The sequence below is a fragment of the Platalea leucorodia genome (assembly GCF_965183815.1).
Source record: "Platalea leucorodia genome assembly, chromosome: 17".
Classification (NCBI taxonomy): domain Eukaryota; kingdom Metazoa; phylum Chordata; class Aves; order Pelecaniformes; family Threskiornithidae; genus Platalea; species Platalea leucorodia.
The window spans coordinates 2,864,789-2,889,774 of NC_138839.1; the positions used below are offsets into that span (position 1 = coordinate 2,864,789).

The 24,986-nt window shown below is 51.1% G+C and overlaps 1 protein-coding gene across 4 annotated transcripts in view; it reads left to right on the forward strand.

The window, feature by feature from the left end:
- The first annotated feature begins 8,915 nt into the window (after nt 1-8,915).
- The window catches only part of LOC309598423 (uncharacterized protein), a 35,469-nt gene continuing 19,398 nt past the window's right edge, over nt 8,916-24,986 (forward strand). For all 4 annotated transcript variants that reach the window (XM_082328985.1, XM_082328986.1, XM_082328984.1 and 1 more), the window contains exons 1-5: nt 8,916-9,182; nt 16,974-17,048; nt 18,328-18,377; nt 20,033-20,086; nt 24,584-24,734. In XM_082328985.1, coding sequence (XP_082185111.1) covers nt 8,996-9,182; nt 16,974-17,048; nt 18,328-18,377; nt 20,033-20,086; nt 24,584-24,734 — 517 coding nt within the window. In that variant the 5' untranslated portion in view covers nt 8,916-8,995. The remainder of the gene's footprint in view (nt 9,183-16,973; nt 17,049-18,327; nt 18,378-20,032; nt 20,087-24,583; nt 24,735-24,986) is intronic.

A 24,986-nucleotide genomic window follows, 5' to 3' on the forward strand; every position in this document is an offset into this window, starting at 1 on the left:
GGCAGCTGGTGCCCAGCGAAAGAGATTCAGTGGGTTGCCATTCACTGACAGGTATCACCCGCTCCTATCCATATGCCAGATACGAAGTCTGGCGGAGCAAACTGCCGCAAGGGGTGGGAGATGTTGCAGTGTACCCTTGTGCTGAACCGGAGGTAGGGAGGACGTGCCAATGGTAACCGAAGAGCAGGCAAAGAAACAAGGGGCAGGGAAAGAGGAGCGTAGCTGGCAGAGTTTCAGAGATACAAAGCTTGAATATCAGCATAATTGTCCTGTGCTGTGTTCCTCGGGGTACCTGGCGGTGCACTGGAGGACGGAGTCTAACAGGCAGTGTACTAACCATCAACAGTCCCTCGTCATCTGGAGAAGAGGGGCTTGAATTAGCTTGCCCAAGAGGGGCTTGAATTAGCTTGCCCTAAAGGGGCTTTTTTCTTGTCTAAATCATATAAACAGGAACAGGAGAGCCGCTTTCCACGAGGCTTGTTTTTTGGTGTTATGTAAGAAACAGAGTTTATGTGACTGTAATTGCTCCTTGAGGTTGAGTTTGCAGGCAGTGCTGGCTGGAACATGCATTTTTGTGCAAGAGCTGAGTGCCTGCATGCCAAATTGGCTGTTTGTGTGTACAGCCATGGGATCTGTGAGAGTAACAGGCACTTCGGCAGATTTTATCTCCAAATATGGCCTCTGGTATGTGTGCAGGCAGGCAAATGAGCAACAGTGCTTTAAGACGTGGGCTGGTCAGCCATGTAGAGCTGGAAACACAGGCAGATAAGAATTTTGCGTACTTAGAGGTCTTTCTGTAATTAGCTTAGTGTCAACTTGATAGTTGGCCATGGAGAGAATTTTTGACAGGTTAATATAGAACAGGAGCTGATTTCCATTTTTATAGCTCCATGTTGTTCTCCCTATTGAATTCTTACTGTTAAGCATACCCATTCCATGCCAGCTGGAGATGTAGACCTGGAGGGAGGCTGCTGAAGACAAGCGCCTTAGAAGGGCTCCCAGGTAGTCAGTGTGAGTGCTAGATGAGATCCTCCTGTCACCGTTCTGCCAACAGACGTGGACCGCAGAATCAACGAAGCATCTCTCTGGCAAAAACATTTAGCCTATGTTCCCATTATCTCTGTGCAGGAAAAGTGGGACACTGAATGAAATCCGTAAAAAAACAAATACATGATTAAGGAAAGTCTATTCTATTTAAAATCAGCAATGATTAAGCAATTTAGAAAATCTCACCCTAAATGCGTATCCTGTCTGCCGACGGCCACAGTTAAGAGATAATGGCAAAGCAGAGATGACTTAAAATCTTGGCTTATCATGGTATTAAAAAACAGATTGAAATCTCTCTGGCTGACATCCAACATGCAGGGACACCCACTTAAGTGGCTCATAAGTGATCTTTCCAGCTTGATGCTCAAAATGTATCATGGACATCTGGATAGCATAAAAACAAACCTAAAGTAAAACAAAAGCGCCCTGTGTCCAGCTGATGAGTCTGGGTGATTCCAAAAGAAGGCTGGAAAAACACTGGAGCGACATCATGAAGTAGAAGATTCACATCTCTGTGTCATCCCAAGATGCTGCATGATGCAGTGGAAAATCCTGGAGGAGGAATTGGAGATCTGCGGGTAGATCTGCTGCTGAGTGTGCTGTGTTAGCTCCACGCTGCTGGCTTCTCCTCTCACCGTTAGCTGTTTATCTGAGAAGAGGACTGACTCATTAGGCTCCAGTCTTGGCTAAGCCCAACCAGTCATATGGGAATACAATTAAAAAGTCCTCTCTATTTTTCCTAGCAATTCCCCCACAAAAGTACAGTGACAAATGGCACATCACACACAGCAAAGAAAATGTCTGTACCTACAGAACCCTGCCTCCCGACGCCGTGAGAAACTACTGCGCAATCCAGAATGGTGTGGCTGATGCAGACTTTCTGAAATATGTACTACAAGATAAGTCCAGGGAGCAATGTTTTGTTGCAGTTTGCAGAACAGTGCCTTGCTGGGTTACTTTATGAAAAGGAAGAAATAAACCCCAGCATCACAAAGGTGCTGTAAAGAATCGCCAGGTGCGGTGCTATCTTGGTCGTACTGATGTCTAGAGTCCTGCACCAGGCTGTGTTACAGCATGTGAACAGGAACACGGTGAGACTGAAACTCTGCTCCGCAGATGCTATTCATCAATGGTTAGCACTGGACTTCATAAAACTCAGTGGTCATCTACGAAGAAAAACTGTTGTGCTAGTGCCAGTATTCTCTCTCTCTACGGCACTATTTCTGTCTAGCTAGAACAGAGCCCACGTGGAATAGAAGGAAACTGAAATCCTGGTGACACATTCCTTCACTCGTAAGATGAGGAAGGCTCGTATCTGTGGCTGAGCCCAGCAGGCTGTGATTAGTCCTGCCAAGCTCTTCTCCCGCTGCTCAACAAGAGTCCTCCTCCTCTCCCCGCCGCCGACTGCCCCATGGGTGGGCAGGGCTTCGCTCACGGCCTTTACTTTGTTCAACCATCTTTTTCCACTGATGCTTCTTTGGAATGGACAGTTAAGGCTTTATCCATGTTAGCCATGTGCAAAGACCTCTCCTGGCCTCTCTGCTTGTAACGTGATACAGAGACAAAAGAAAACAGCGAAAGGAGCGCGTGCCACCGCGGACTTGGCCGCCTGATGCTCCGGGGCGGAGCAGAGTGTGGAGTCGGAACCCCAGGTCCTTCAGTTCACGAGGGGAGGCTCGCAAGCCCGGGGGGACAGGCTGGTTACGCCCTCAGCCGAGTCCCAGAGGCGTGAAGCTGTGGAGCCTTGGGCCAGACACAGCAGCCCCGGGAGAGTTTAGGAATACAAGGGGGGGGCTGATGCTGGAGCCCCGCTGAGAGAGGCAGTAGCAGCAAGTTTAGCAGCACCTACACAAACCAAAAAACCCTTTTTGGTTTTTTTTAATATTTTAGTCTGGCTAGATCATTATGCTCATCTGACCGGGATAGATCTGTTTTCTGGCAAACTGCATTTTTATTACCTTGGGAGCTGGAATGTTCCCTGGCTCTAATAAAACCGCCTGTACCTTGGTAAGGCAGGGAAGACTTTGCGCGTATTGAAAGGGCACTAGCTTCCTTTTAAACAGCTTCGGCTTCGTGTGTGTTGCAGACACTGAAAACAAACAGGCAATGGAGTCGCAGGGCTCTAATTGTACTGTGATGCATTTTCTATGGAGAACATGCTCTTTGCCCCTTCTTGTTTTGTTTTGTCCCTTTGAAACCAATTCTTATTGCTTTCGATTAAAAAGGAACCCAGATGACAGACTGGTTCAGAACAGCTGCTCCTCACTCAAGGCAAAGTATCCTCTTTGCAGGAAGATTACCAGTCCAAACCGTGAAAGATGAGGTGGAATTAAAAAGTAAATATGCTTTCTTTTTCCAGAGGAATTAAGATGCAATACTTCACATTGCGGAGCTTTTTTTGTCACGGTAAGTGCTTGGAATATAGATTGTTTTTTGAAAGAATAATGAGTTTCTCTCATAATGCTTTGACTCCGGGAGCTGATGTTTAAGGAAAGTACCAAGTAACATCCCAAAATATCCAGACATCAGCCCCTTTCTGCTGGAGTTGGGATGGGTGCTTCTCAGTAGGAATAGCTGAATCTGGGTTTTCTTGGAGTGGTCTTACAAGAAGTTGTGGAGGGGCGCCTGCCATTACCAAATATGATTAGTCTTGCATATGTGTCATCGATTCGAGATCTCAGCTGCATGGAGGACAGGTTCCTTCCAGCCTGGATCCTGTACTAAAATAAAAATCATCAGGGTGGATTTCAGTAAGGTGGGTTCAAAATTATCTGAGCTCCCTGAATGCATTTTGGGGCATCTCTGCCAGTGTTGGTGCAAGATGCTTCTCTGGCCCTTCTCCTGGACAGCTGTGCTCTTATTGAAGGACTGGGAACACTGCCGTACACTAAACTGGGGTAAGGTATGATTCTTCAGGGCCTCAAGGAGGTATGTACTCAAAGTACATACAGAGGCTTGGGAAGATAACCGAGACAGCTGAGCCAACATGCCATTCTAAGGCAAAAAATAATTTCAACAACGCATTCTGAAAAATGGTCCCATCGGTTCCCTGGGGCACCCTCTAATGGGTCCTAATTAGAAGCTGTCACTTCTTGTTATGGGAAGGAAGGAATGGCTCAGCTTTCCCACTCCTTAACCTTGGAGAGACTGAGATGAGAGCTGCCCCTAGGAATTGTTTAATTTAGGGCATTTTCACTCCTGCTAGAAATAAATGGGGAATTTCTGGGCATGGTAGGGCAGGCACCTCCAGGAGGTGCATGGCATGCAGACACTTCTAACACTGTAAATTCATGCACGTACATGCACAGATGCCCACGTGAAAAAACTTTATTTCTTTAAACATTTGTGCCTGTCATTTCTCGTACACCAGACTCCTGCCTCAAGCCCCTCTCCTGCTCAGCCTATCCCCTCCAACATTTACGTGCCAGATTCCTGGAGTGGGTCTCCCTGGAAGGCACTTGCCAGACCCACAAAGGCTGGAGGGCTCCAGTGTCCTGCTTGGCCAGTTCCAATGGGTTGTGGATGTTGCCAGTTGGATCAGTAGGTTTTTAAAAAACGGGTGTGAAACTGCAACCCCTAAACAATAAAGCCTCCCCTCCGTCTCCTACTAGCACATTCCTTACGTGCATCTTTTTCAGACACTTGGTTTCTTGACAGCGTTTACATAACCTGGCTGAAAACACGCCCACAGCCGATTAAATGCCTGCTATGAAATCCAAAGCTCTGATTAAAAGGATGGAGCTTTCCAGGACTGCAATATTTGCACAGATGGTTAATACTCATGGCTTGCTCTACAGGGGAAAAAGTGGCATTTTCTTTACAAGTACATACAGTCTGCGCTTTCCCATGGGAATTGCTTGTTTTGTTCAGATTATTATTTTAAAGCTATCATCAGATGTGATCACCCATTGGATTAGAGGAAGCAAAAGGAGATGATCAGATAATCCCTGAGGCACAAAGCATTTTGAGTTGGATTTGAAGAGAGCCGTCACCTATGGTCAATTTGTTTAGCTCAGGGTGCCTCTCTCCTCATCTGCATCTTCCTGAAAATGCGCGTGCCTAGTGGCTGTAGACCCTTAGAGATGTGGGATGTTGTAGTAATTTGCTCAGGGAGGTGCCCTCTGAGCTGGCTGATGTGACAACCCCTTTTCAGAAAAAATGCGTGGTTGAAAGAGAAAAGTGCAAAAGTGAACAGCAGGTAAATACCCAAACTAGGCCTTGCGAAATCACCAGGATGTCCCCTTTTCCTCTGGTGCAGAGAAATCTTTGGCAAAGAGAACTTCTGATCTATCCCGGTCAGAGGAGCATAAAGATCTAGCCAGACTAAAATATTAAATACAAATTAGGCACAATAAAAATGAACTCTCTGAAGATGGGGGTTTGTGCCGGGGGTCGTCGAACAGAGACTTCAGTTATGGGGGAATGTTCCCTCGAAGAAGGAAGTCCAATCTCATCGCCGTTATTTTCCCATCTTTGTGACCAAGGTTGCTCTGATTTTGGCTGTTTATTATGAGTGTTCTGCTGAGATACCCTGATCTCTTTGGGGTCCTGCAGTTGTTTAGCTTTTCCTAAAAACTGGAAAATATCTTAGGAGAGTAGCTAAAGCCGTGGGCCCTTATATTTTTTTGATGTGGAAGAACAGGACCGAAGTGGAGGGTTTTATCACTGACTGCAGGGGAAGCGGGATCAGCTCTCAGTTTACTGGGATTTCACTAACAGGTCACATAACATAAATACTGGCAAAGCACGAGCACGAAGCAAACCCTTTGGCTCTTTGCTGGGGCTGTACCATTCATCTGGCCCTAGAGCTGGTGCAGAAATATGGAGCTAAATTTCTAACTGAGTTTATGACAGTGTAGAAGAGTGAAGTGCTAGATCGCAGAAACTTTGTCAATCAAATCTTTCTCAGACAGACATTCCCTGATTCAGGATTTTAACCTTTTCCAGAATCCGCTCTGTCAAAACCTCAGAAATTCCCGGTGTTTCTCAGGCAGGACCCAGCACATGAGGAAGCAATTAATGAGAGCAGGAGGGGAAAAAAAAAAAAAAAGAATGTGCTGAGTAGGGGCAAAACTGAGACTCAAATCCCTCATCCCACAGGCTGCCGCCTCGGTCCTCAAGATGCAGACAAAAGACATTCCAGCTCCTGACAAACAGCCTGAAGAGATGCTGAAGCGTTCAGCAACCCCCAGAACATCAATGCAAAGAAGCAGTCGGACAGTGAGGCTGCCCGACGCACACCATCTACGCAGTGGAGGTGGAGTTTCTCTTGAACTGAGGATATGTGAATCAGCAACAAGATTACCCCTGGTCCCACCTGCAGATGCTCCGTGGCAGACATAGGCTGCATGAAGCATCACATCAGTGTTTTCAGAAGAAAACCACGTTCTGGTTTTCAGAAAGAGCTAAGCAATAAGTCTGGAATAATCAGTTAATTCATTAAGGGAAGTATACAGTGTTTTCTGGAAGCTGTACTCCGAGCCAGGACTGTTAGCCAAATCACCCGATTTCCAGTAGGCTGAGTCTCACCCTTGTTCTGGCAGACACCTCAAACAACATACCACATCCACTTAAAATGCTTGGAAAAAAAAGGCCCTAAAAAAAAATGAGTTACTTTGGATAAATCATAACCTTACAGGAATGCTGCACCTCCGTTTTCCCATCTGCAAATCAGGGAGCCAGGAATGCCATTCAGCTATTTCCCAGCAGTACTGTAAAGCTCATTTGATTAACATTTATAAAACCGTGCATGATTTTTGGAGGGGAATTGCTGCTGCAGAATTAATTGTTATGATTGTTGCTTATTCCCCAGATGCCCGAAATATGGAACTCGGCAGAATTCTGGAGGAAGTATCCGTGTGAGCTCAGATAAGAGATGAGCCAACCTGACAGTCAGGCACTTGGTGCAGGCAAGATTAATTATAAACCCAGGGGTCTTAAATAGTAGATCTAAGCTCAGAACGTGGGCAAGGCTCCAGAAAGCTTTGTCTGTCCCATGAAGTACAGAATCATAGAGTGGGTTGGGTTGGTCACCTAGTCCAACCCCTGCAATGAGCAGGGACATCTTCAACTGGAGCAGGCTGCTCAGAGCCCCATCCAGCCTGGCCGTGGATGTTGCCAGGGATGGGGCCGTAGGTCTCTCCCCTCCCGTTCCTGTCTGTTGTCTGCCAACAACACAGCTGCGCATCGCATACCTGGATAAAGCCAGTTGGGCTCTGCCAGAAGAGAACAGCCCACGTTAAGGGCAGCTGCTTAGGAGAGGCTAAGCTGCCGAGGACACCTTGTAAAAGCCTAACTCATCTTACACCCTTCTCTTTGTACTGTCCTCACGCCTTTATCAGCTCGCATCTTCCCGAGGAGAAACCACTGCTCTTCATAGAATCATAAAATCATAGAAACCAGGTTGGAAGGGACCTTGGGGATCGTCTGGTCCAGCCTTCCTAGGCAAGAGCACAGTCCAGACGAGATGGCCCAGCACCCTGTCCAGCTGAGTCCTAAAAGTGTCCAGTGTAGCGGAGAAAAAGTGTCCAGTATAGCAGAGAAAAAAACCGTCAGGTTTTAAGGAAATCATTTGCAGCTGTCCTCCTTGTTAATTACCGCAGCGTCCCTCACCTGCCGCCTGTTAGCAGCAGGCGGAGGCTGTGGGTTTGCCAGGTGAGAAAAGGGAGGGGAGAACACGCGTGGGAGAGGCTGGGATCTGCTTTGGGGGGGACGGGGCTGCCGGCTCCGCTCGGCCCCGCCGCGGTCGGGGGCTGCTGCGGCGGGGCAAGGCGAGGCCCCCGCCGCGGGTCCCCTCGGGGCAGCCGCCCGCCCTCCGGGGCGCCGCGGGCGGCGGCGGGGCTCGGGGCGCTGCGCTCCCCCGGCCCGGCCCTGCCCGGCCCCCGCCGCCGGGGGGCTCGGGGCGCTGCGCTCCCCCGGCCCGGCCCTGCCCGCCCCCCGCCGCCGGGGGGCTCGGGGCGCTGCGCTCCCCCGGCCCGGCCCTGCCCGGCCCCCGCCGCCGGGGGGCTCGGGGCGCTGCGCTCCCCCGGCCCGGCCCTGCCCGGCCCCCGCCGCCGGGGGGCTCGGGGCGCTGCGCTCCCCCGGCCCGGCCCTGCCCGGCCCCCGCCGCCGGGGGGCTCGGGGCGCTGCGCTCCCCCGGCCCGGCCCTGCCCGGCCCCCGCCGCCGGGGGGCTCGGGGCGCTGCGCTCCCCCGGCCCGGCCCTGCCCGCCCCCCGCCGCCGGGGGGCTCGGGGCGCTGCGCTCCCCCGGCCCGGCCCTGCCCGCCCCCCGCCGCCGGGGGGCTCGGGGCGCTGCGCTCCCCCGGCCCGGCCCTGCCCGCCCCCCGCCGCCGGGGGGCTCGGGGCGCTGCGCTCCCCCGGCCCGGCCCTGCCCGCCCCCCGCCGCCGGGGCGGGCTCTCGGCCGCCGCAGCCCGGATGCCGCCGCCGGTTTCCTGGCCCCTCTCCCGGCCCCGCCGCCGCCGCTTCCCCCGGGCGCCGCGGGGAGGGGGCAGCAGGGCTTCTCCTCCCGCCGGGTTATTTTTTCCGGTGGGTGCTCAGAGGGGGAGGTGGGCAGAGCCAAAGGCGGCCGTACCCCCGTCCCGCCCCCCCTCCGCTGCAGCACATGGGAAGCAAAAGTTTTCCTCCTCCTCCTCTCGCCCCTGGGCCGGCTCCCCGCCGCCCCCCGGGCCGGTCCCCCGCAGCGCTCTGCATGCGGCTGCCGGCACCGGGGCCGCTCCTCTCGGGTACCGGGGTTGTGCTGCGCTTCGCTCCGGTGGGCAGTGAGGAATGAAAGGCTGCCGGAGCGTCTGCTGTTTCTCTGAGGGCTGGAAGGGAGCGAAGGCGAGACTTTGATCGCGTCTTGCAGAGGGATCCGCGAATTTGCGGAGGAAAGGCGCTGTTGGGCAAAAATAATCAGATGCTTTAGCAGCGCCGGAGAGGCAGCGCGACAGCGGTTTGCTTCGGCCCCATCATGGGTACCGGCATGTGTTCGAGGAGGCAGAAGGGGCTTCTGCAGACCGGGTTTTGCCTGGTGACCGTGGCGTGCTTGGGCTCGGGGGTCTTCATGTACAGCCACTTGCAGCAAAAGGTGCGCAACGCCGAAGCCCTGGCCCAGAAATACAAGCAGCAGCAGGAGGCTCTGTCTGCCCAGCTCCAAGGTGAGTGGCCCGCTCTCCCGCTCCGCACGCTGTCTGAACTTCCCTCTCGCCCAGCGTTGACCTGCTGGGCTTTGGCTGCCCAGCCCCGCCACGAGCGGGGTGCGTTTGTGGAGCGAGGCTCAGCTTTTGGCTTTAAGGAGCTCTAAGAAGATGCTGTCGCCTATTTGCTCCCCCCCGCTTTGCTGTCTAGAATTAGAATAGCCTTGAATCTGAATTGCTGCTCACAGCAGCAAGGGGAAAGGAGTGTGCTGGGTGGGTGAGTTCAGCTGCGTCACGTCTATTCCTTTTCTTCTCCCTGTAGATCCCTTTGGCCGTAAAGACCGGTCCTATGTCACTTGAAATGTGGAGCCTTTAGGGGCTGGTTGGGCAGGCTCGGAGATGTGGCTCCCCTCTCCAGCCTGCAGGAGCGGCTGTCCGGAAAGTGAACAGAGAGGCAAGGGCTCCTTTAGTAAAGTTTGTCGTCATACTGTCTGCTGCCCATTGCCTTTGCAGGGAAACAAACCCATCTTCTTCCCAGGAGACTGATCTGGGACTGGAAAAGTCTTGCCAGCTTGTTTGGGGCTGACGGGTGCTGCAGCACGGAGCTCCCTGAACAGGGAGGAGGAGGAGGAGGAGGAAGTGGCTTTTCTGAGCCTGCTGACCAGCACTCTGGCAAGAGCTGCCAGAAGAGCGGAAGGCAAGCATAATGTGTATGTCCCCCCTCCTCCTTTTCCCCTTATTTGTCCTCCTTACACAAAGGTCTGTCTGGGGGAGAATGACATTTTAGCCTGTGGAGAGGTGTCAGTAGGGAAGGCTGAAGACACGTTACTCCACTGCTGAACTCTTATCTTCTTGGTCTAGTCTGTCCTTCTAGCCTCGCTGCGTCTGCCGGAGCTACGTCCCCAGCACCTGTCGCTACATTTGGGGTCTCTCGAGGGATTTGCCGCGTTCCCTGCGGAGAGGTTTGGTGGGAATCCAACTCTTTGGTAGCCAGCAGTTGTGTGTAATGCTGGAGGACGCGTTGGCTCTGGAGTGAATTTTGTGTGAGCAAAGTATCGTTTGCCTGTGGTTCTAGTGACTCAAGGTCAAGAGATTCATTTAACGCTTTTTTCTTCTAACAAGTGGGTTTAGATTACAGTATTTAAATTGAGAGCTCTTCTTCAGGCAAACATCAAATACGGGGTATCCATCGTGACCTCCGCTGACAAATCCAGCAACGGTGTTTCTATAGCCTGTATTGCTGGGGGATTCGGCCGATCTGTGACTCAACGTATGTCCTTTTTAGGGTTAAATCTTTTCTGGTGGGTTTGTGTGCAGTGTTGTGATGCAGATGTGACATTGTTTATATGCTTCTCCTGCTCAGGGCTGTGTGTTTCTACCTGTAAACTGGGAAAGCAGAGTGTGGTGTATGTTTTGCTTGTCTCTCAAGAAAACATGCTTTAAAAAAACAATCAATCTTGTGAATTGATCTAGTGTGTATAGGTTCACTGCTATTATCTTACGTTTTGTTTCCATTTCTTCTTACTCCATCACAAGGCAGTCAAACAGCTACAGCTCCCAGTGTCTTGCACAGTCCCAGCCACAGCGATTTCCACCTGCCTCCTGTGTTTGAGATGCAAAGATCGGCAGGGCAGAAGTCGGCCCATGTTGCTTTCTAGTGTGCCAGCATCTCTTGGAGAGAGGGGCTGGTTCCTCAGGGAATGACAGCGGTAACCTCAACGAACCCCAGTTTTGGGAACAGCAGGCTTGAGCAAGCAGCTGAGACAGGCTCATCATATTTTTTCCACCCAAATATGTTTGAATGGCAGAGCTGTAGCCTGTTGCTGGGGTTTCTAACCCTCTGTCAGTCCTTCCGTTCCTAAATACACTTGTTGCCATGGATACCCTTTTTATTTTGAGAAGACATTGACTTGTCCAACAGTTTTAACAAAGCCAAAGCTTCTTTTTGGATTTGGCTGGTGGGAGAAGCCTAGCGCTTGGCAGATAGGAGCCGTGTTCAGGGAGGCCTTAAAGCGCAGCGGTACCTTGCAGGTGCGGCCGCGGCTGTCGGGCTGCCCTCCTGCAGCGCTGCTCCCCGCGTGCCTCCGTGCTGAACCGGGGAGAGGGGGGAGTCGGGGCTCTGGGCTCCATCCCTGCCCCTGTCCTGACTTGTTGCATGACTTTAATTGCTGTCTCTTTTGCATCCGATTTCTGTCTTTCCAGCTGTACAACAGGAGGACGTGTTATTCCAAGGTGGAATTCAGTACTGTTTAACTAGTGCTTCAGGTGTCTCCTTTCAGCTATCAAGTATTTCCTACCCTTCGTATATCCGAGTACAATATATGGTTAATGCTTCTGGTAGCCTCTGTAAATAAAGCCTGAAAGTGTAGGGCTGGGCCAGGAGTTGAGTGGAAGGGAAGAGGAAAGTAAGTGGAGGAGGGAGCGAAGCTGTCCTGAAACCTGCACTGCCCGTCCCGTCTGCTGTCTTCTCCTGGCTGCACGCAAGGAGAGGGATCCCATCGACTCTTTTAAAATAAGAGCAAAGCAGCTGCTGACTTTGCTGTGGGGTAAAACTGCTTGTGTGAGAAGAAAGGGCGGTGGCGTGGCGTGTGTGACCCTGCCCGCCCCCTTGCCTGGTGGCTGGTGCCCTTGTCCCAGCCATGCAGAGGCAGCTGTTTGCTGCGACGCAGGAGACCCTCTTTTCGTATTGTGGTCCAGATGCAATCCAGGAGGAAAATCTGCTTGGCTTTTCTGTCCCTCCATCTCTTCTCTTTCTGCTGGGCAGGGTTGGAGGCATGTCTGAAAGTGCATGGAGACACCTTGCCGAATACGGGGCTCTCCCTTAGGGGCTGTGATCTGGGGGCTCTGGTGCCGTGTCGCGAGGCTCAGAGGGGATTAGAGACACGGTCTGGCAAGCCGTGCCCTGGTGCGCGCTGCGGGTGAATCTCTTCTGTCTCGGCCCCCGCCCCAAACTCGCGCCACGCTGCGTTGGGTAGCGGGTGGCTTTAGGCGAAGGGTTGCTTTGCCACCTCCCGCCGTCCGTAGGTGTGTGCCTGTGCACGTAGGAGCGTGCTGCTGCCTGGGGGTTCTGCGCGAAACCGGAGAGATTTTATTTCGGTCGGTTCACTAACAAATGGCACTCTTGGAACAGATGGGAAGGAAGGGTGCATTTATAGTACCATCTTCTCCTATCTGACATTCCTAACGTGGCCTGACAACGGCACACCAAACTGGTGGCCGGGATGGAGGCATTTGCTCTCTCTCCACAGGCTGCCATTGCACAGTGGCTGAGCCTGCGAATGCAGCACTCCTGGCCTCCCCACTGGGTCTCTTGCCCACTCTGTCTTTCCTTTGCCATCTCTCTGGATCAGAGAGGGAGGTGTGATGAGCCTGGCTCTCATTCTTGTCCCTTGCTCTGGATGATTCTTGAGCCTGAGTGACTGGTGCCGTGGGTGCTTAGTTGTGATGTGACTGGATGCAGACTGGCAGGAGTATTTGATGCCTCTAACAAGGAGAGCGATGGAGAAGAAAGCATTTTCTGGGTGATTAGCTATGAGAGGGGAAGGGGCACGGTGCAGTCTGGAAGTTAGTGGTGATCTCTGCGTGCCGAGAGCCATGGGCAGGGTGATGGCTCCTTGCACGATACGTGCTCTTGGTGTAGAAATGGCCTAAGGAACTACGCGGTGTGCGTAGTTTTAGCAGAACCAGAGCAGTGAATCTGATGCCTGCGCTCCTGCCTTTCCCAGGCAGGGGTAACGTGGAGCCACTTGAGCAGAAGGAGCGTAAAACCTGGGGCTGTTGGCAAGACTGGAATCACTCAAACTCTCCGTGGCAGATGTTTATCTTACACTCTGTGGCATATGAGGCAACCCCTTCACACAACCACCCTGTTCTTTGTGGTCTTTTAAAATGGGAATGAGTCTGTGGAAAGCCTGACCTGTTCTTCTTTCCCAAAGGCAAGGCACTGCAAGGGGTTTCATTGTTTCGGCAGTTCAAGTTCTGCATTTTAGCTCATTTGGCAGCAGGTTACTTCAGTGCTGAGTTCTGGCTGAATTCCAGCCTGGCTTTAGACACTGACCACCCTCCATCCTCTCTTGTAATTGCAAATTGTTAACGACTTCCTGGCTTCCTCTCCTCTGAAGCTGGTGCTGTGTTCCACCACAGAGATGAGCAGAGAGACTACTTCACGCAGCACTTGCTTGCTGCTTTATGTAAAGCTGAGCCCACCTTTTCTGGCCTCTGGAGACCTGGAGGAATGGCAGGAGAGATTACAACTTTTTTTTTTCTAGTCACGGGAGGTTACTTCAGCTTATCTTACTTATTAAAAAAAAAAAAGTGTCAGGAGAGCCAGATTTTGTGTCCTAAATTTCTGAATGAGCAGCCTATGATATGGAGTTGTTCCTGAAGACTCCTGTGCTTTGTGGTGCTTGCATTAGGATTTGTGGCTATGGGTGTCAGCACAAGCCTGTTGCTATAGATGCTTTCCTGTGCCTTAGTTTCCCATTTACTACGCGAGATCAATAGCACGTGATAGCTTGGGCTCATCTAAGCAGACCTTTTCTACACAAAATAGTTATTTACTTGCCTGGTCCTGTGCTGAGAGTGCTTGGCTTTTTTTGAGTGAGGCTGTAGCTGTTCAGCTTGCCCCTGCGGCACACTGCGCTTCGCCGTTGGGGGTGATGGAGCACAACTGTGGCGAGGCGGGTAACCCACCCCTGTGGGCTGCGTTTCTGACCCGGTCGTAGACTCTGTTTTCTTTCAGTATACTCAAGTTACTAGGAAATGAAATTAAACGCCTACGGAGAAACTCCAACATGGGGAATTCCTCCAAGCCCAGAACCGCTGAGGCAAATGCAGACCGAAAGCTCGGAGTATGTAAAAATCCCTAATAGTCCCAGCAGCCGTGACTTTTCATTGCTGGTGTGAGGTTCCCATCACATGGAAGACTGGTCCTCAGGGGCTCTGCTACGTAAGACTGCAAGAAAGTGAGATGCTTGTGGCAGAAACGTGAGTGCCCAGAGCTCACAAATCTTTTGGGAAGTGGCTGATGTTCTGGAGATGACAATTGCATTGGACAAGGCTTTCTAGCATGTAGTGAAGAAGCACCCACAGTCTTGTGTGCTGAGCTGGGCTGGGGAAGCCCTCAGGTTGACATCGGAGTAGTCTGTTGGGAAAAGTGTTTCTAAAAATAAAGTTGTCATGAAGTAGACACTTGGACAGCGGCAGTGATGGGCTTGCTGCTTACCAGTGTGCTCAGCAGGGGAAAAAATGCTTCCAGGTTGAAAACAAATATTTCTGCTGTAATGGTTTGGACAATATGGTAGTTTCCTCACTTCAGAGGAAAATATTAGTGACGTGGCCCAGCCCAGGGGAAGCATCTTCACCGTTGGGATGTCTGTCTTTAATGAGGGAAGGTCACAAAGGCCGGTGACAACAGGAATTCCTGGCCTGGGACGCTGGCCCTTCCTGTGCCCTGAGGGAGGCCGGAGGTGGCAGAGGGAATTGGGTGGGTCAGGGAGACAGCCTGGGTGCGAAGGTATGCCTGGGGGACGGCTCCCCAGTCTGGGGTGGGACCGAGCTTGGCACATGATGAGCCCAAAGCATAGTCCTTGTACCTGCAGTGTCTAAAACCGGCGTGGTCCAGGAAAAGCCGACTTGCCTGTCGTGTCCTGCTGAAGCCTTAATTTCAGTACAGGAAAGGTCACTGCCTGCAGGCACTGAAGTTGCTCTGCAGGGGACAGTGGGATACCGGGATGTTTGGATTCAGTTTGTGTCTTGAAGCTGGAGCCTCAGCTCTAGCTACCCTCGGCATCCAGGCTGCTCGCCTACCTGGCTCGCTGGGGTAGTGCCCCCGAAGGCTCAGGAAGCAGTGGTACTACAATCGGCAAAACCCGCAGGATTCAACGCTTACCGTGCCTGGCTAAATTTGTCACTTCCTTTTCCCCTGATTTGCTCAGGCGCTCGGCTGTTGCTGGAGATCACTGTAAATATTAACAGATCCACTGCTGGTAAACCAAAGTATTGCAAAAATTCCAAGCTTGGACCTAGCCAATGTCATCAGCTTGGCTTAGAAATCATGGAGTTATATGTAAATATACATAATATATATGTGTATAGAGAGAGAGACAACTGTACTACTATAGGCTTGGTGCCACTGATGGGCAACACTGTGAAATGTTAGATATACATCTGGGTGTTTTGTCCCCTGTTTCCCCAGATGGGAGTGTCTGCTCTCAGGCAGCAAACCACCTGTGAATGCAGGACATCAGCTGCCTTCGCTGCTCCCCTGTGACCTGAGGGGAGCTGGCAGTCTCTCTAGATTCACTTGCAGTGAGAGCGCGAGTCACTTGGGGCTCTTGGCTTGGCAAGATTTCAACAAGGGATGGGTTTAGCACTTGTTTTGTGCATGCAAATATCACCCCACTTTGTTAATTTTCCTGGAGGCTGTGCATCGTGGCGTGACTTGCCCCCAAAGATCTTGGCTCTGGAAGCAAGTTTCTTTTATCGCCCCCGCCTCTGAATTGCCACCCAGTGCCATGCTGGCACGGTGGCAGTCTCTGTGCAGAGGGGACGGAGAAGCCTGTTGCAGCTAAATGCTGTGACTCAGGGAAAGCTCTTGGTTAGCGTTCAGGCATCAGAGTGGATTAAAAAATCATCATCCATCAGGAGGCTTCTCTGGCACTTTCATTTGTCATGTGGCTGCTGTACGAAGCAGCCGCGTCCCTCTCCCTTCTTGGCTCCTGTGCAGAGTACGGATGCTCTTTTGTGCGTAATGGGAGAGGGGGCTGCTTGGCTCACTTTTCCTTAGGGACCTGAGGGCCAGTTAATGGTTGGGTTGTGGAAGGGGGGAAATGTCTCTCCTGCATGCTGCTGATGCCTTTACAGAACAGATGACCTGGGAGGCTCTGGCTGTCTTGAGCCTCATAGTGGACTTGGCCCGTTTAGCCACTGGCCGCTAAAGCCAACTCTTGGGCTTCGCAGCTTAGACTCCAAAGCAAAACCTGAGTGCAGACGCTCACAGGATGGCAGACTGGTGTGGTATATCAGGAATATCCATTGTTCCTAGTCCAGCTGTCCCCACCCTGCTCCAGACCTTATCTGTTCGCAGTTGACAAAGGATCATAGAATCGTTTAGGTTGGAAAAGACCTTTAAGGTCATCAAGTCCAACCGTTAACCCAGCACTGCCAAGGCCACCACTAAACCATGTCCTTAAGCGCCACATCTCCCTGTCTTTTAAATCCCTCCAGGGATGGGGACTCAGCCCCTGCCCTGGGCAGCCTGTTCCAATGCTTGACAACCTTTTTGGTGAAAAAGTTTTTACTAATATGCAACCTAAACCTCCCTGGGCGCAGCTTGAAGCCGTTTCCTCTTGTCCTATCGCTTGTTACTTGGGAGAAGAGACCGACCCCTGCCTGGCTACAGCCTCCTTTCAGGTTGTTGTAGAGAGTGGTAAGGTCTCCCCTCAGCCTCCTTCTCAAGTGCAAAAGAAAGTGAGCCTCCTTCTCAAGAAGGGTGGACAGCTTGTAGCTGGACCTGACCCTTTCGTTGTTTAGGACATCAGGTATCTGCATGTATTTCGGGACTGTTGATTTGCTTGGTCTGGATTTTACATGTGAGCTACTGTGTGCTTAAGCCTAGAAGCAGAGTGATGCAGGCCGTTCCAAACAGGAAAGGCTCTTTTGCCCAAGTCTCCTCTCTTGGGCTCTTGCTGGCCCAGTCCACAGCAGGATTTGAGGTCCCCATGACCTGCAAGAGGCTTGTTTTGGGGAAAAGAGTATGTGGGAACAAATTTCAGGGTTTATCTCATGCTCTGCCTCTTTCTGCTTCCCTAGTTGTGTATGAGCACAGATCCCGGCTAGAACGATCCTTGCAGAAGGAGCGAGGGGAACACAAGAAGACGAAGGAAGGTGAGTCTCTGCATGGGTGGCACAGTGGTGGCCAGCCAACCCTCCAGCTGTCCTGTGGGGAGATGTGTGTTGTACCCAAAGCGTTTTCTGCCTTCAGGGCCATGTGTGGATGTTACTGAATGCCCCCCAGGTGAGACTCAGCCCTGGTTTGTACTTAGAGTATAGTTAACTGACTTGTCCATTGCCCGTGGGCTGAAGGTGCTGGGAGGTGGGTTCTGGTCCCTCATATTCCTCCATATGTCCTCAGTCTAATCTGTGAGTTATGGTACCCATGACGTGGTGTTTGAGCGCTTTAAGTGATAGCTAAACCTGGCACGAGACCATGCTTTTTTCTTGGAAATAAGTAAACTTCCTTATAAAAGTGATCTGAAGATGCTGAGCTCTACAAGTGCTTAATAATATTAGCATCACTGCACTCCATAATACATGGACAATACAGACTGTCAGATCCTTTAAAGCTGATCTGCAAAAGTAGATAGACATATGCAGGATATTTTAGGACCATGAAATACAACAGAAAGTAGAAAGCCAATAGATTAGCACGTGTACTTTTCAGTGGAGTAGCGTGCTTGGATATCAGACCTTTGCATCTGATTGTTGTTGGCAACTTAATAGCTTGGGTTTTATCTTCAAAACTGGTATGTGGAGTAACATCACTGCTCCTTACTCCTACGTGCACTGTGTTTCTGGAAGTGCTGACATACGGCATCCAGGTTTGGCTGTAGCTATGTGGCTACATAGCTAAGGGAGAAGCTGCATTTCTGCCTCTTCTTTCGTGCCTCTGCATTTGGTGGGGACAGACTGAGACAATGAAGCATCCTAATAAGCGTTGTCTTGTCATGGGACCTTCCCATTTTAAGAAGGTGGCGCAGATGAGATCAGCCCGTGAGTTCCTTTTGGTTTCACAGAAGCTTCGACTTCTCTTTTCCAAAGTCACCTCTCATTTCAGAGCACCCCAAATCCTTACCGCTTCAGTGACATCAAAATGCAGCCGTTTGTGTGCTGAAGTAGGAAGTCACCAGTGCAGTTGCCTGTAGAATGGGGAAGGAAGGACGCTGGGGCCAGCCTAGGTGGGTGGACAGCTCTCATGGAAAATAGTGCCGTCTGTCTAAGGGCATTGAGTGGAGTCTCCTAGCAGCATCTGCGTTCCAGCTTGTTGAGTTGCAGCCTTTTGCTCAGCAAGGGGCTGGTTTCCTCCATCCCTCCCCCTGCCAAAATATAAAACAGATCCTTGTTAAATTCCAGCTCATTAAATTGTCTTCTTTTTTTCCACGTCTAGATTTTTTAGTGTATAAGTTAGAAGCTCAGGAAGCTCTCAACAAGGAGAAGGTAGGTATGGTTTATTCCTCGGAGTGTGTGTGTAATAACGGTAAAGATTTTTCTCGTACCACCCCAGAGGGCTGAGGCTGGTGCTGCTGTCTGGAAGGCAGGAAAGGCTGCGTGTGTGTGGCACAAGATGAACCTTGGCCGACTCCACCTTGCAAGGCTGTTGGTGTGTGAGGATTTACTTCATCCTGGGGAAAGGCTGTGTTGCGCTCGAGCTGTTCTGCCTGTTCTCCCACGTGTGACAGCAGAGTAGATGACTTGATTGTCCGCTCCCGGTGTAGCAGGGAGCCCTGTGCTGCAGTCCGAAAAGAGAATTGCTGTTTCATGGTACAGAAGAGCGCTGGGGAAATTGAATGCAAGGCACGCCACAGGGAACATGGAGGAGAAAAGCCATGGTGGTGCTGGGGAAAGCATATCCATTGTCTTCTGTCTCCAGGGATTGTCAAATGATTTCCACTAGCCTGGGGACTTCTCATTCGGCAGGGAGAAGAAGGCCTCTTCAGTGAGGGTTAGGAAGAAATGCAGCCCTGGGTTACAGTCTGATTCACTTGAAGTTATAAGGCTCGTTTTATTCCTTTCTCGGAGCATCTGTTGATGAGATGCTGGAGAAGAGGAATTGCTTTTAGCCTGCTCATCTGTGGGTGAATGTCATCCTGTTACAGAAAGAAACTCATGGATGAATATCCGAATACTCTAATGGCTGGGCAGCTCCCTTGCAATTTGTGCTTATTTGCTGGTACTATTTCATACCGTATTGAGTATTTATCGTATAAGTTAAATTGTGGGTTGTAGTGGAAATCTCTGCATGGTGGTTAGTTTGCACTTCCATGGTGCTGCTTAGCGTCTCAGCCATGTTGCTGTAAGCTACCCAAAGGTAGATCCCAGCAGATGTTCGTAAAACCGCACGTAATGGGAAAAGCTGCAGCACGTCCCTTCTCTGGTGCCGCTGTGGGGACGCAGCCTTTGAGCACAGGTGGCTGGCGGCTTTCGTACCGGCTGTGTTGAGATACTGGTGCCGCAGTGGAGAATGGTGCCCTGGGGACCAAGGGGAAGAACGTGACCCTTAGCAAGGCAGAAGCAGATCTGTTAAACTGGTACAGGCCCCTTTGTGGACACATGTAAATCCCTCCCTGCTGCTGGTTTGAGCTGGGTTTGATAGCTCTGCCTAGTTACAGGAGTTTGCTTTAGGCTTACTCAATTGCTTAGTGATCAATTTTTTCTGTTAGAAGGTGCGATTTTTGTGCGTAGGCGAAAGCCGTAGCTCTGGTGCTGTCTGCCTCCCCCTCAGCTGCTGCGCCGAGCGCTCAGCCTGCTTTGGGGGGACTTCGCTGTGCACAGCGTCTTTCAGCACTGGGCCTGTCCTGGATAAATAACTGATGACTGGGGAAAACTACTCTGAATGCGAATGGAGAGAGTGCCATTAATCAGCTGGGGGCTAGGATGTTTTAAAAGGGTTCTTTTCCAGCCGTGCTGAGGCTGCACGTTCTGCTGGTCCCCTCGGCGGGCTTGCTCCCGGCCACCACGTGCGTGCCTGCGTGCGCGGAGGGGCAGTGGGAACTCGCTGTTGGTGCGGTGGCTGGGCAGGTGCTCGCGCGTGTTTCTCCCTGCCTTGGGGTTTTCTGGGCTCTAACGGCACTGTTGAATCTTTTTCTTTCCAGCAAGATTCTATGAACAGATACGGGGCCCTCAGTTCCCAGCACAAGATACTGAAGGTAAGGGAGGAGCCCGCTCTCGCGTACTCACCATCTGCTGCGCGTTAAAGAACGCTCCCTGGAAGGAGAGTCCGTGCGTTCGCTTACCGGAGATGCCTAGGAGAGACCGGGGGTTTCCCGCGGCTAGTGCCAGCAGAGGGAGGAGGCCGGGCGGCGGTGGTGATCCGCATTCCTTCCTGGCTGTTCAGGTTCATGGGAGTTTCCTATTTATTCTCTGGGGCTTTGTATCAGATTGCAGCCTTCACCTATACCTCATTTCAATGGTAGCCTTTGTGCAGTTTATCGCACAGGAGTTCTGTTGTTCAGCGTGTTCTTTTCTGGGTCTCTTAGTGTGAAAATGGGTCTATTCATTGTAGCTTGCCCTTTGGGCTAATACAATGTATTCCGGTCCATGTAAGAGGCTCGGAGGGGGGTGGCTTATAGCATTTTATAGCTTATCGCATGCTCTACCTCAACCGTATCTTGATGTTAAAGCTTGATTTTGTTAGAACAATGCCACGGTAGCTGGTGATGGTGGTTTTTTAAATGTTTTTTAGTTAGAGCATTGGCAGTGAAATGGTAATTTAATTCTGGGATGCAGAAGGAGGGCTGGGTTCCAGCAACCCTTAGCACCGCTGGGTTGTGTTTCCTGAGCAGAGCTGGACCTCCAGCTGCCTGGCTTTTGGATTCAAACTTCGGGAAAAGGGAAGTACAGTTCTGTCTCTTGGGTATTATCCAGCACTGCGGATTCTGGGAACACTTCGCAATAGTAACGTTCCTCTTCATAGCAACTGCAGTCTGAGCAGAATGCTCTGGTTCGCTTGTCTCAAGGGGACAGCGAGAGCATTTCGTCCTGGCTCCCTTTCTCTTGCTTCCTTTTGTTGGGAGGGGGGATCATCTATTTTTGTAACTACGTTTACAGCTGCTGAAAGACAGGCCAGCCCGTGGGACTGCAGTGTAGATTTCAGCCCCCCCCCCGCTGGAAAAGCAGTATTCAGCGCAACTTCCAGCTAGTTAGAGACTGTAACGCTTCCATTACTGGAGCGCGGGCGAAAAATGCTTCCCGCTGGTACTAGCTTCCTCGGGAGGAAGGTTGCTGCCGGCAATGTCATTGCCTCGGAAGCAGACATGTCATGCTGAACAGAAGCAGCTAACTCTGTTAAGCTGGAGGTCCCAAATATGACCAAAGACTTCCATGAAGCCACATCAGCACATTTGGCTTTGGCCAAGGTTTCTGGCCACTGCTGTCATTCTGGTCTGTACTGAAGTCATCGATGTCTGATGAACATCTGCAGCTGGCACACTGGCCTCAAAGGGGCAAGGGGCTTGACTTTGTCCAAAAGCAGCAGCTGCAGTAGTTGCCTGTGTCTGGATTCCTGCTGGAGCCAGGCTTCGTCTTACAACTCCTTTCATCCTCTTGAGCGGAGATTAAAATTTGTTGTTAACACCATTCTGCAGAATGCATCCTAGCATTCACTGGAATAGGCAGGCAAGGAGGCGGGTGGCTTTAAACCAAAGATTTTTTGACATGGACTTCCTGAAACTGCTGGAAACTTGGAATGAGGTGTGCCCTTCCTTTGCCTGTGGGCTAAGCATCCAGTTACTGATTCCGTTTTGTACAACGCCAACTACAAAGCTGCTTTCTAAATCATGGCAGAAGTACAGGTTTTTGAGGTACTCTTATTTTCTTCTTCTCTTTGCCTGGCCCCCCACCTGCCCGTTTCCCCCGAGACCTCGGTGAGATGGAGCTACAGCGTAGCTGATGCGTCTTGGGCACTACGTGTTGTCTGAGCAGCAAAGGCAAGGTGGGATGAGAGGGCTTGCTGGCCTGAATTCATACAGCTGAGTTGAAGGACTCCTGATTTTTGAAAGATTAGCGGACTTCCTGAATGATATGATTTCCCCTGTGCTGGTTTTGGCTGGGATAGAGTTAATTTTTTCCATAGTAGCTAGTATGGGGCTATGTTTGGGATTTGTGTTGAAAACAGTGTTGATAACACAGGGATGTTTTAGTTACTGCTGAGCAGTGCTTAGGCACAGTCGAGGCCTTTGCCCCTTCGAGTCTGGGATGCAGGAGGAGGCCGGGTTGCAGCAGCCCGTAGCACGGCTGGGTTGTAGTTCCTGAGCAGAGCCGGACCTCCGGCTGCCGGGCCGTTGGATCCTCTCCCCCGTCCCGCTGCGGGGAGCGAGCGGCTGGGTGCTGCTCGGTTGCTGGCCGGGGTTAAACCCCGACACCCCATATTGCAGCGCTGGGCCTGAGGGGCAGGGACACAGAGTGAGATGTCACGACAGCATGGTCTCTGTGTTCCGTCCCCCCCAGCTGCATTTGTACGTGATGTGCACAACACTCGTGCTGTGTCTTGCAGTTTCTGCTTGACTGAGTAAAACAGCGTATCTGTGAGGTAGAGAAGGGAATGACATGACGGTCAGATGGGCAGCTCTGGACACGAGAGGTTCCTGGCTTCCTCGGGGCTGTCGGCATACCTAGCTTTGGTAGAACTAACTGCGTCAAGAATGCTCTGCTTACAGTTGTTTCTCTGAAAAATAATCACATGTAGCATGTTCCAGACCTCCTGTCCTGCAACTACAATAAAACAGCATCTTTAGATTCCTCCTAAAGTTTGCATACATTGGCCGCAGCCATCCTTAAAACCAGCTGGGAGCGAGGATGCTCTGTGTGCTTAATGAGCTGGCCTGGGCCTCCGGTGCTGTGTGTGACCTTGGTCAAGGCACTTACCTCTCTCCAGCTTCCTGCTGCTATCAAAGGATGAATATTCCCTCCCCTCTTCCTGACTGGGAGCAGGCTGGGGACAGACATTATGCACATCACCTGCCAGACAGAATACGGGCTAGAAATTAATTGACCTGAGCTGATGAAGACTTAAAATTCCTTGAATTGCTTTGAGTTTCTTGTTAAAATCAATTCTCACTTGCTAATCATAGAATCGTTAAGGTTGGAAAAGACCCTTAAGATCATCGAGTCCAACTGTTAACCTATCACTGCCAAGTAATGTTGGTCGCTTCCGAGGTGTTTGGTATCAAAATGATTGTAGGGATGTGGATCCTCTGCAGTGCTTTCTGCTGGTGGCTCTGATGAGAACTGTAAGTGCCTAATGTCTTTGAAAGCCAAGGCAGGAATCTTTTATTCTCTTTATTTTCCCTCTTGATCTTGTGATCTGATTAACCTGACATCCTTGTCTCTCCTCTTTGTTCTGTCCCTGGGACCCCTCCATACTGATAGCTTCTTCCTCTGCATTGCGTGTATTTTTGGAGCACAGTTATTTCTCTCCTTTTAGTGGAGGAGAATGCCTGGGCCACAGATGCTTTGTTTTACTGGGGGCAAATGCAATCATCGATAGCATTTAGAGGTTTGGCTTTTTTAAAAAAGAAGCTTTTTTTTTTTCTTTTACAAGAAGGCTGGTTGCAATTGCTGCCTGAGTCCTGAGGAGCTATTGTGTGGAAGGGCCAGGGTTCACCTGTGAGCCAGTCCATCTGCATACTTAATTGGTGTTGACAAACCGAATGTGGAGGGACTCTCTAGGTTACCATGGGAACACAAAAGGAGGTGAATTCTGGTTCAGTGGGTCTGAGCAAAAGGATGTCTCAGCATGTTTTGTTCTGGGCTCCGCAAGAGGGGAGGGGAGAAGAGAACAGCTCTTCAACCCACTTCTATCTGATGAATTCTTGGCCTGCTTGAAATGGTCTGTGGTCTTGTGAGAGTCTTGTTATCCTGGCGTTTTATGCCTGTGAGCCCCACGTTAGCGTGGGGAATGCGGGCGCTCCCTAGTCTCGCCGTGTGAGAGGATGTGGTATCCTTGCGAAGGGTCTCCCTCCTGTTCCAGCAGCTCGGAGCGGTGGGTGGCAGGACAGCCAGGAAGCAAACCAAGGAGAGAACCACCTGAGTGTTGGGTGTCCGTGTGTCCCCAGTGACTAGCAATACCTGCACGCAGAAAGGCAATGGGAATTAGACCTTAGCCCTACTTAAAGGTGAATTACTCCTGTAATGCGATGTGCAGACTGATGCTATGTGCACCATGGAAACTACCCTTGCAGGTAATGTTGTCCTTCAGCATGTCTGGGACGCTGGAAGGGATCTTGGATTTGTGCAGTGTTCCACAGGCGTTCGGTTTGATATCAGCAAATATTACAGCCTGCACTGCTCTCGCAGAGCAGGGTGTGCAGGGAAGTTGGGAAGGAGTAGGAGTAGTTCTTGGCTGTGTCCCAGAGGCAGGAGTGGCCTTGCCACCACATTCTGCTTCCAGTTTAGTGGCTTCCAAGAAGACCTCCCAAACCACTTCTCAAAGCAGGGTTTAATTGGCATTTCACATCCCTCCTGAACCACTGAACACGAATATTTTATTGTATCTGGGATTTCTAGCTACCTTATTGGACAAACGGACATCTCTTCTGCCTCCCTAAGCAATTTATTAAACACAGGCACTCGAGTAGCACTTGGCAATAGCTAAATTAATCTTCTTCTCCTTGTACTGACTCTTTGTCACTTCTTTTCATATTCAGAACCAGCATGAAGATGTCAAGAAGCAGCTGCTTGACCTGCAGCTGCAGCACAACAGCTTGAAACTGGAACATCGTAAGACACTGGAGACCCATAGCCAGAAATATGCCCAGCTGCAGCAGGAGAAGGACAGTGAAGTCACAAACTTGCAGGGTGAGTGTGATGGAGAGCTGAGAAAACACCAGGCAGAGAAAAGACTGAAGAACCGAGTTTGGGAGAGGACAGTTTCTTCTAGGGGCCCCCAAAAGGTCAGCAAATACTGTAGGAACACTTCTGTATGACCGTGAGCGTGCAGTGCCTTAGCCCCTCTATACCTCAAGTGGAGCATCATCCCACCTCCGGGCAGTGGTGCAGGAACAAGGGCAGGGTTAAACCTGGCCGGGTGTCCGGAGGTTGCATCGAGGG